General features: G+C 51.2%; 1 protein-coding gene across 1 annotated transcript in view; it reads left to right on the top strand.

The window, feature by feature from the left end:
- Col26a1 (collagen type XXVI alpha 1 chain) overlaps window positions 1-11,512 on the top strand; it is a 136,853-nt gene that overhangs the window by 108,463 nt on the left and 16,878 nt on the right. Inside the window, exons 4-5 of the mRNA XM_028765932.1 lie at window positions 3,460-3,521; window positions 10,639-10,795. Coding sequence (XP_028621765.1) covers window positions 3,460-3,521; window positions 10,639-10,795 — 219 coding nt within the window. The remainder of the gene's footprint in view (window positions 1-3,459; window positions 3,522-10,638; window positions 10,796-11,512) is intronic.

The raw sequence follows: 11,512 nt of genomic DNA on the forward strand, positions 1-11,512 counted from the left end.
TCAGAATCCTGCCGCAAACAACAGACACTTAGAGCTGAGCCAGGTGGCACACGCCTGTCACCCATAGCTGAACAGCCTCTGGAGCCTGAGGCAAAGGGTGAAAAGTTGTAGACCAGACTGGACTACAGAATGAGTTCAAGACTATCCTGAGCAACTTAGTGAGACTTTGTTTGAAAATACAAAGTAAAAAGAAACCTGGAGATGGGGCTTGGTGGTAGAGCACTTCCCTAGAGCCTTCCTCCAGCATGCACGAATATAGTTCAGTGCTATGAATGTAATTCAGTGGTAGAGCACTTACCCAGAAATACCTGGTGAGTTAATATAGGGGGGTGGCTCAGTGGTAGAGCACCTGCCTAGAATCCCCCAGTGAGGGGCTGGGGGTGTGGCTCAGTGATAGAGCTCCTGCCTAGAATCCCCCAGTGAGGGGCTGGGGGCGTGGCTCAGTGATAGAGCACTTACTCTAGTCCAACCCTCAGTATCTCAAAAACAAGACAAAACAACAATTCGATACTTCGCACTTCATTTGCTACAAAGCACAGACTCCTCACCCGGGTCTACAAGGCAACTAAGTAAAAGCAGGCTGGAAGCTCGGTGTCTTCGTCCTGCACTCATCCTCTACTTTGGGTCAGCTGCTGCCTCTCTGTAGGTCCGTTAATCACTCAAGGGCGTCCATCTAAAACTTGGTGATACTTGTTCTAGCTTTTCACTGTCCACAGTGAACGGTGAGTCACAGGGCACCTTACTGTCAGCACCTACACCCTCCTGTTCCAGACCTCGCAGAGGCGCCAGTCATCGTGGACCTCTAGTCATGGGGCTAGAGCGATGGCTCAGTGGTTAGGAGCACTTGCCTTCCTTGTAAAAGAAAAAATTCAGTTTCTGTAACTCCAGTTCCATGAGATATGGCGCCCTCTTCTGGCCTCTGTTGGCACCTGCACTCACATGCGCAGACACAGACAGCCAGACAGACAGCCAGACAGACACACACACACACACACAGAGTCATAATACAGACATATAATTGAAAGTAAATCTAAAAACAAACAAACAAAAAACAAAACAAAACAAAAACTCTATACCTACAGTCACCTTGAATTCCTGAATTCCAGAAAAAGTGGGACAAAGCCCCTGCCTGAGTCCACGAAGAGGCGGCTGCAGCTTAGAGCTGGAGTAGCTCACGTCTGAGAATTATTCTGTTCCCCTCAAGCAACAAGGCTTTTTTGGACCTCTTCACAGAACCAGACAGCGACCAACCAGACCCACCTTGACCACAACACACGACTCTCCTTCCTTCCCTAACCCTTTTCCTTAAGCCAAGAGCTCAGAGACTGGCAGAGTCACGTGACCGCTTGACCTCTTCCCACCGCGCATGGCCAAAGTGTCTCTCTCTCTCTCTCTCTCTCTCTCTCTCTCTCTCTCTCTCTCTCTCTCTTCTCTCTCTCTCTCTCTCTCTCTGCTTCTTATTATTGTTCGTCTTCTTTTTGCATTTTTTGGTGTCTTATTTTGTTTTATTATTTCTGTGCATGTGTATGCGTGCGACACATGTACACATGTGTGTGCAGGCTTGTGCACCTGTGCATATGCTTGCAGAGGCCAGCGGAAGTCATCAGATGTCCTGTTCTGTCATCTGTCAGCTTACTCTCTTGAGGCGGGGTCTCTCACTGAACCTGGAACTCACTGTTTCTCTGACTGGGCTGTGCCCCCATAGCACTGGGGTTACTGGTATTACAGGCAACCCCGCACTATGCTTTTTGTTTTTTTAACATTTATTTGTGTATGTGCACATGTGTATGTACAGAGGTCATAGGTCAACTCGTGGAAATTGATTTTCTCCTGCTAATGTGTAAGTCCTGGTGTTTAAGCCCAGGTCATCAGACTTGGCAGAAAGCACGCTTACCTGCTGTTCCAACTCATTGGCCCTATACCTGGCTTTTACAAGAGTGCTGGGGATTTGAACTCAGGGCCTCCTGTTAGCCCACTGAGCTACTAGATAGAGGCTTATATAGCCCAGGCTGGCCTTGAACTTTTGATCCTCCTGCCTCCCTCACCCCACCCCCCGGGGACTGAGATTATGAGTGTGGACCACTGTGCCTGGTGTCTTCACTCTTTGATTGACACACAAGGCAGATGGCCCAGCTTGGCCTGTACACACTCAGAAAACTAGCACTTTTGTCCTAACATTCATTACACCAGGCCTGCCTGCACCCCTCTGCACCCCTCAACGGCAGCCTGTGTCTGAGGCCCTGGCAATTGCCCGGGTGCAGCAAAGCCTCCCAAGTCTGTGGGCATCGGTTTCTCCAGGAGGAGGTTCCTGCAAATCCAGGCTTTGAACTGGGTAAAGAAGAGAGAGGGGCTGAGAGACAAGCCTTGGGGTCACAGCAATCAAAGCTCTCCAGAGTGGCTTTGAACGTCTCTGTTCCACATTAAAGAGCTTTGGTCTGGGGAGACAGACGTAAACAGACAATTAAAGTCTAGAGGAGTGAGGGCCTGGGGGATCATTGTGACTGGTGGCTGGGGGTGGGGGGGAGGAAGGACCGAGGGAGCCACAGAGGGGGGGGGGGGTGGAAATATCTAGCTGTGCAGCCCAATCTGGCCTGGAAGTTGTTCTGTAGCCCAGGCTAGCCTGGACTTCTTGGTGATCCTCCTGTTCAGCCTTCCAAGTACTGGAATCATAGGTACAAGCTGCTGCACACAGACCAGTGGGATTTATGGGGGCGGGGGTGGGGTGGGGGTGGGGGTGAGGGGAAGCTGTTGTTTGTTTTTAGTCAGGGTCAAAGGCTGGCCTTGAACTTGATCCATAACTGGGGTGATCCTAGCGCACCTGCTGCCTCCGCCTCCACCTCTCGTGCTGGGATCCCAGGCCTGGACCACAGCTGGTTCTCAGTGCTGGAGGCAGAAGCCAGGTCTTCACACATGCCAGGCAAGGGCCCTACAAGCTGAGCCCTCTCCCAGCCCACAGAAGGAGCCTTAAAACCTAACTTTCCCTTTCCTGATGCCCTCTCGTGCCACCCACAGGCTTCCAGTTATTGCCAAATTCATCTCCTAGGCCTCCTGGTGTGAGGACCCAGTGCTGGTCACATTACCACCCCACCTCCCTCACTCCCTAGATGGGTTGGCCACATTGAGTTGCTAATTCCTGCTTTTCCTCCTGACTGGGTCTCAGCAACCACCATGCATCCTCCCATCAGACACCACAACCTCCAGCATGTCCTCCCTGACTGTCCCCTCCCTGCCCAGCTGTGGCTCAGGCACAGCAGGTGGCAAAGAGTGGGCCTCAAAGATAAGGTTCTGAGGGATGGATAGGAGTTTTCCAGGCCAAAAAATTATTAGAAATTTCTTGCCCATCTGTCACTATAGGATATCCTGGCTGCCAGGCTTCCCTCTCCTGGGCATCTAATACTGTACCTTCACTTTATAATACTGTACCTTCACTCTATTCTCTCTCTCTCTCTTTTTTTTTAGAATGTATGAACTGTACCCGGCTTAGCGACATGAGTGATCGTCTGACCACGCTGGAGGCCAAGGTTAGACCAGCTTGGTGGCCTGGGGAACCAACAGTGAGTGGGGATGGAGTGTCATGAGACACATGCTGGACATGGCTAAAGAAAGCCCCTTTCCAAGGAGCCAGGCAAGCCTGAGCAGCCTAGTCTCGGGCATCGAGAACTGCTGAGCCTTCGTGGCTCCGTGTAGCCTCATTTGGACCAGCCTCCTGCGATAGGAAGAGGGGGATGACGTTCTCAGGGAGTGGCCAGTCTAGGGTACCATCCTCCCAAGGCATGCTAGGAAGCTGGGTTAGCGAAGTCAGTCACCGGCTTTCCAAAGCTGTTGTTCCCCAGTGAAGGACCTGCTCAGGACTGGGAATGGGGGAACTTTTAGTAAAAGACCTGGAGGAGGGACTACCAACCAGAGGCTCAAGTCCTCAGTGGGTGCCCCAGGGACACAAGGACTTGTGGCCTCCCCTGTGCAGAGAAAGGGCACGGAAGGGCACAGGGAACCCCGTGCATAGGACAGGTGTGTTCACGGGTTGGGTACCTGACCAGGCCTTGGGGTTCCACGCTGTGGTTGCACTGGGGGGAGGTGTTGTGTGACAAGATGTCCTGAGGAGACACAACACACATCTCACCCTTGACAGGGAGCCCAGGACAAGCCAAATACAGACCCCACCAAGGCATAACTGAGCCAGTGAGTTTCGTTGGGGTTATTCACAGGAATATGGGTGAGGGCTTACTTACAGGAACAGAAATGGCTCGCGGGGAGCTGCCACAGCAAAGCCCAGCACTGCTTCGTGACAGTTCACAGAGCTGGGGTCCTGGAGTATACTGCAGCCTGTGGGCAGCTCAGCAGGGTAGAGTCTCCTTTCCAGGGGATAAGATTCTACCTTTTAGTTCCTCTTGGGGGTGCTGTCGAGCGCATGCTTAAGTCTACCTACCTAGGAATTTCCAAACCCACCTGCTCTCTTGTTCTCCAAGGGATGAGGTTTCCTTGGAGTCTCCCACAGCCTGCCTTGCTTTCATCCTGCAATACAGTGTCTCTGTGGCCAGAAAGCAGGGGACAGGATCAAAGGTGCCTATATCATGTTCCTCATAAGGTCATCTTCTGTCCCCACTACACCCAGAGGGCTGGGTGATGAGCAAGAATGGCCTGGGGAGTGTCCCACTGAGGTGACAGAAACTTTTAAAGGAATAGGAACTTCTATAGTGGCCTGGCTCTCTAGGAAGAGCTAGCAGAGATAGATAGCCAGGACTCACCTAAACCCCAGAGAAAGAGGAGTCTCTCCAGGGGCCTGGAGAGGGAAGACCCAGCCTCAAGTTTCCATTTGTATCATTTGTGAATGAGTGAAAATTCAAGTGGTGCAGGCTGGGGATCTGGCTCAGTCAGTAAAGCACTTGCCTTGTGAGCACGAGGATCTGAGTTCGATTCCCGGCACCCATGTGAAAAAGCTAGTCATGGTAGAGTACATCTCTAATCCCATGCTGGAAGGCAGGGACAGGAGGATGCTTGAGCTGACTGGCCGGCTAGGCTAGCTTATGTGGTAAGTCCCAGGTCCCAGAGAGAAACCTTGTTTCCAAAACCAAGGTGAGCAGGGCCTGAGACATACCTGAGTCTGAGATCATCCTCTGACCTCCACACAAATGTATGGACACATACATGTGTGCACAGATGTGTGTGTACCCCACATACACACATACACGTGTGCACAGATGTGTGTGCCCCCACATACACGTGTGCACAGATAGGAATGCTGAACATACTTGGGGAGCAAGAGTATAGAAGATGCTCCTGACCCTAACCCTGTCACACCGGCATTCTGGAAGCCAGAGCAGGAGGATTGTGAGTCTGAGGTTAGCCAGAGCTATGCAGCAAGATTTTTGGGAAGGAAAGGGAAGGGAAGGAGGGGGGAGGAGAGGGGAGGGGAAGGGGGGAGGGGAAGGGAAGGGAGGGGGAAAGGAAAGAAATATTAAACCTGAGCTACATAGCAAGACTATCTAAAAAACTATCTAATGGATGGATGGATGGATGGATGGATGGATGGATGGATGGATGGATGGACGGACGGACGGACGGACAGGCAAGCAGGAAAAAAAGATGGGATGGGCATGGACACCGGTGAGATGGTTCAGTGGGTAAGGATACTTGCTTCCAAGTCTGATAACCTGAGTTCAATTCCTGGCATCCACATGATAGATGGAAAGAACCAACTCTTGCAAGTTGTTTTCCAACTACAAGTGTACCCCATCACACCACAGACACGCACACACACGCACACACACACACACACGCACACATGCACACGCACACACGCACACACGCACACACACACGCAAAACATTAAGGGACAGGTTGTGGGAAGCATTCTGCAGACTAGCATTCTCAAGGCCCAGGACGTACACTTCACTGTAATCAGACCACTGTGCAAGTAGGCAGGGTCTCCAGCCCAGGCCCAGGGCACTGTTGACAGCTGAGGGACCGTCGTTTTTTTCTGGAGTCAGCATCTTTGCGGAGACTTGAGGGTGTGTGGGGTACAGAGCTTACAAAGGGAGGGCTGCTGGGGAAGAGGCTGGGACAAACTTCTGCCCCTAAGGTTTCAGAGCAGGGGCGGGAGGTCGCTCTGACGGGCAGTTTCCAAAGCCATGGTAAGGGTTTGGCATGGAAGAAAAACTGGCGGCTTGGCTTGGCTCCGGTTCAGCATTCTGGGTGTCAAAAGTCACAGCTCTTGGGGGCCAGCTGTCTCCCTCACACCTGGCTCACATATATGCCCTCTGGCTGAGAGCACCACCACCCCCATCTCCCCATTCCCCACATAGGGGACAAAGAACCTCAACAGCCTAGGTCACAACCACCAAAGGCTTGCCCTCTGTCCTTTAGGCTGGCAAAGAGACAGAGGGACCTCAGGGTACCATAAAAGAGGCACCTCCAAGATGAGGTACCATGTCCGGAAGCTCAGGGCATGATGCCTAAGGAAGTAGCTTGAATCTGGGAAGCCTGGGGCCCACCCTGGGGCAGAGCCCAACTCCTCAGCCCAGGATGCTTAAAGCAGATTTGTTAGTGCTCAGAACAGGGCTGAGGACCCTTGACTCATCCCCGTGCCATTTTCCAGCTTCCTGTTCTGTGTTCGTGTCTCCTGTCTGAGAGCCACAGGGCAGAAGCCTGGAGACTGAGACTTCTAGTTTCTCAGATAAGACTACTGTGTGGTGGGGGCTGGAGAGAGACGGCTCAGTGGTTAAGAGCACTGACTATTCTTCCAGAGGTCCTGAGTTCAATTCCCAGCAACCACATGGTGACTCACAACCATCTCCCATGCCCTCTTCTGGCCTGCAGGCATATATGCAGATAGAGCACTCCTAACAAAGAAAGAAGAAGAAAAAAGACCACTGCGTGGCGCAACAAGTTGCAGAGGTTGGGGGGGGGGGGGGCGGAAACAGACAGACACAGCCAAACAGGGGCTTACTCTCTAAGTGTTTGTTCAAATGGAAATCCAAGAATTGGCAGTCTTGGGATTTGTCCTGTGACAAAGGACCCAGGATCATTATGGCCTTCTTCCCCCTCGGGTCCCCAGTGAACCGGTTTCTGAGCTCCCATGTGATGCCCCATGTTCTAAAGTGGCTGCCACAGCTAAAGGTGTCCCATCCTCACACTGGATCAACAACATAGAAAAGGCAAGGGTTAGACAGAGTGCCCAGCAGACTCGTGTCTCACGGGCCAGCACCGGGCTGTGTGGTTGGAGGTCACCAGCCAGGAGCACTTGACAAAGCAGAAGGAGGCTGCCATGATCGATCACTAATTACGTTTCCCCAACACTCTCTGGGACACATACTACAGACACTACACAATTGGAAGGGTGAGAGCAATGGTTCTCAACCTGTGGGTCACGACCCATTTGAGAGTCAAATGACCCTTTCACAGGAGCCACCTAAGGCCATTGGAAAACACATATATTTACATTGTGATTCATAACAGTAGCAAAATTACAGTTAGGAAGTAGCAATGAAAATGGTTGGGGGCATGTCACCCCAGCATGAGGAACTGTGTTAAAGGGTGCCAGCATCAGGAAGGTCGAGAACCACTGCTCTAGAGCAGGGTATGGAGGGAAAGTTGAGGGACAGGTGGCCATTAGGATGGGCTTCCCTTTGTCCCTGGCAGGATGGGCCAGAGGCCAGCAAGGCCCTGGCTCCTCTTCTGTCTCCTCTCCCTTCATGTGCACATGCATGGTCGCATGGTCGTGAGTGCAGGCCACAGTGTGTGTGAGCGAGCAGAAGTCAACTTGGTGGTAGTGGCTTCTCTCCCTCCACCATGTGGATCCTGGGGATCAAATTCAGGTCCGCAGGCTTGGCAGCAAGCTCCTTTACCCTCTGAGCCATCACACCAGCCCATACTCTGGCTTTCTTGGACTTGTGTTCCATCCATGTCAACCCTGTAAACGCAGTCTGGGAATGGATGGATTTTCCCCTGCTAGGAGATCAACCATGCCAAGCCAGGGGTGCAGAGGCTCAGGCTGAGACAGATTCAGATTTGACCAAGGCTAGGACACCTCTGCCTAGGTTCGAGTGCTCTGTGGACCATGGAGGCTATGTGGAAGCATCCAGAAAAGAGCCAACCAAGCATTTTATACCAAAGCAAGGAGCTGGGGGCAGGCCCCTTTGAGGAAGCCCAGAATTTAGCAGGAAGAGTACCTTGGTCAGTCCTTAGCAGCTCGGGGTAGACACTTCACAGATCCCTCTGGCTTGCCGTTTGTCCTGATTCCCACCAATCTTACCTCCCATACAGCACCGCCCCTCCACACTGCACCCCTGCCACCACGCGCGCGTGGGCACACACACACACACACACACACACACACACACACACCCTTGTCCTCCCACATGGCCTTACTTCAGCTTCAGGTACCTGAGACTTGTCCCCTTGCTCATCTCTAGGACCCTGGAGGATGCTGGGATATAATACATCCAAACTGCTTATCAATTGCACCCCAAGCTGACCTTGTTTAATGGACAACACAACTCTGTGCTCCTGAGGAGCAACCTTCTTCCCCCATCCCTAACAGAGGCTTTGTTTTGGGCTGTGAGGTTTCTGTCACTCCATGCTCAGGTCTACTGTGCTGAGTCACCCATCCCATGCCACCCACAGACCCGCATTCCTTCCGTTACTTCCCCCCTCCCCCCACCGCAGCAGCATCCCTGCAGTAGCCAGAGCTCTGGGATGCCCACAGGCTGAGCAGGATTCAGAACCTTCCCTTTCTGGTGGGAAATCGGGGGTGGGGGTTGGCTGGGGAGGGGTGTCAGGAGATCCGAGGTTGAGATTCTGGTCTGGCCACCCACTCACTGGGTGACCTTAGAGTTGTTATGTGCAGTTTCTGAGTCTTGGTTTTCCAGGTCACATATGAGGACGATGCACAGACCCTTCCTGACTCAAGAATCAAAGAGAGTGGCTTAGCTGAGTGGGCCTAGAGCCAGGTACAGAGGAGTCCCAGGTAGCTATATTGGGAAGGCATACCTCCCATGAAACCTCAGGCTAGCCAGGTTCCAGGGTAGAGAAAATAGATGTTTGTTCCTTTGATTGCCAGAGTAACCCCTCTGCCCTAGGACCCATCAGACTCCAGACCTGTCACCCAGAGCAGGGGTTGCCCTGTGTTCAGTCCAGGTATACAGCGCCCTCTGATGGACACTTCAGGAACAGCTAGGGATCACTGGGGTTTGGAATTTTTATATTATTGTTGTTGTTATTACTATTACTATTATTTGGCATACAAAAGGTCCAGAGAAGTACTTCAGCAGTTAAGAGCACTCAGTGCTCAGTGCTCTTTCTGAGGACCCAGATTCAGATCCTAGCACCCACATAATAGCTCACAACCCGCTATAACTGCAGTTCCAGGGGTTCTGATGCCCCGTTCTGACCTCATGGTGCATAGACATGCATGCAGGCAAAATACTCACATTCATAAAATAAAAAGAAAAGCTCCAAAAATGTCACACAAAGTATGGGTTTTATTACAATGTTTCCATACATTACTTGAAAACTTGATTCAAAGGAAATCAGGCTCCTCATATTTGCCATCTTTGAGCCCCAATTCCACTGAAGGGAGCTGGCAGGGCATGAGGCACTGAGGAGCCACGGCCTCCATTTGGTGCCAAGAGATGCCAAGAGAATCAGATCAGACCATGTACACCTTCTTTCTTGTCCATCCACCCACCTAACCATCCATCCATCCATCCAGCAATCCAGCAATCCAGCTAGCCAGCCATCCTTCTATCTTTCTGTCTGTCCATGTGTCCACTCATGATTATTCCACAGTGAAGGAATCTGAACACTAAGCCATGGAAAGAGGGGACAGGGTGCACAAAACTCACCCTGAGTGGCGGACAACTGGTCTCAGGGACCATCAGGGTTCATGTCATGTGTCCCTGCATACCCATGACCCTGTTCTGCTCAAACAACAGCAACACTAACACACACACCACACACACACACACACACACACACACACACAATGTCTCATATAGCCCAGGCTATCCTTGAATGCTTATGTACCCCAGGCTGGCCTTGAACTCTTAAACTCTTAATCCTTCTGTCACCACCTCCCAAATATTGGGTACATGGGTATTCCCATCATGCCCAGCTTTTCTTTTACATTTTCTTAAGTCTTTTAAAACATTTTGTCTGTTTTTTTTTTTTTTTTTTTTTTTTGTGAATGTCTCGTAGGGGCATGCACGTGCCACAGCAGACATTTGAAGGCCAGAGGACAATAGGCAGGAGTCAACTCTCTCCTTTCACCATGTGGGCTCTCAGGGATCGAACTCAGGTCCTCAGGTTTGGTGGCAAGCACTTTTACTTTCTGAGCCATCTCGCCAGCCCATTCTTTTTACCAAAGTTGTCTAAAAGTGGGCGCCACATTTTTTATGTAATTTTAATTGTATTCAATTCAAGAGAGAAGGGGCAGGGAGACCCTGACTATGAGAGGAAATATGCAGTATTCGTCTTTCTGAGTCTGTTTTATTTTGCTAAATATAATGATCTCTCTGCAAATGGCGTTCATCTTGATGGCTGAATAATACTCCACTGTGTATCTGGGCCTCATTCTTCTTGTCTGTCATCTGCCCCTGTCCTGGCTGGCTAAGGCCTGACCGTCTACCCTTCCCTGGCCAGGTCCTCCTGCTAGAAGCAGCTGAACAGCCTTCAGGTCCAGACAATGACCTGCCACCCCCGCAGAGCACCCCGCCCACCTGGAACGAGGACTTCCTGCCGGATGCCATTCCTATTGCACATCCAGGGCCCCGGAGGAGAAGACCCACAGGTCCAGCTGGTGAGCAAGGCCTCAGGGAAGGAATCTGGCCAGGGAATGAGGTCAGAGTGAGTACTGAGGGCCTCTACACATAGGCCACAGCCTGGCCTCCTGGGTCTAATTTGCTCATGTGCTGTGTTGAAACTTGATCTAATTACTTTAAAAAAAAAGGTAAATTAAGCATAATATTAGAATTTCACGTTCTTTAAAATGGTAAAAGACCTAGCCAGTACTGATAGCTTAAGTCTGTGATCCTAGTTACCGGGGAGTCTGAAGCAGGTAGATTATAAGTTTAAGGTTCATCTGAGCCATGGAGAGAATTTAAAGCCAGCCTGGGCAACTTAGCAAAACCCTATTCCATTTCAAAGTATAAAAGGGGCTGGAGGGGGCTGGAGAGATGGCTCAGTGGTTAAGAGCACTGATTGCTCTTCTAAAGGTCCTGAGTTCAATCCCCAGCAACCACATGGTGGCTCACAACCATCTGTAATGAGATCTGATGCCCTCTTCTGGTGCATCTAAAAGCTACAGTGTACTCATCATATACATAAAAATAAATAAATAAAATCTTTGAAAAAAAAAATAAAGGGGCTGGAGGTGTGGCTCAGTGGTAGATAGTGCCTAGAATCCCCCAGTGAGGGGCTGGGGGCGTGGCTCAGTGGTAGAGCCCCTGCCTAGAATCCCCCAGTGAGGGGCTGTGGGCGTGGCTCAGTGGTAGATAGTGCCTAGAATCCTCCAGTG

This window comes from Grammomys surdaster, unplaced genomic scaffold (assembly GCF_004785775.1).
Source record: "Grammomys surdaster isolate TR1022 unplaced genomic scaffold, NIH_TR_1.0 166, whole genome shotgun sequence".
In the NCBI taxonomy this organism is placed as follows: Eukaryota; Metazoa; Chordata; class Mammalia; order Rodentia; family Muridae; genus Grammomys; species Grammomys surdaster.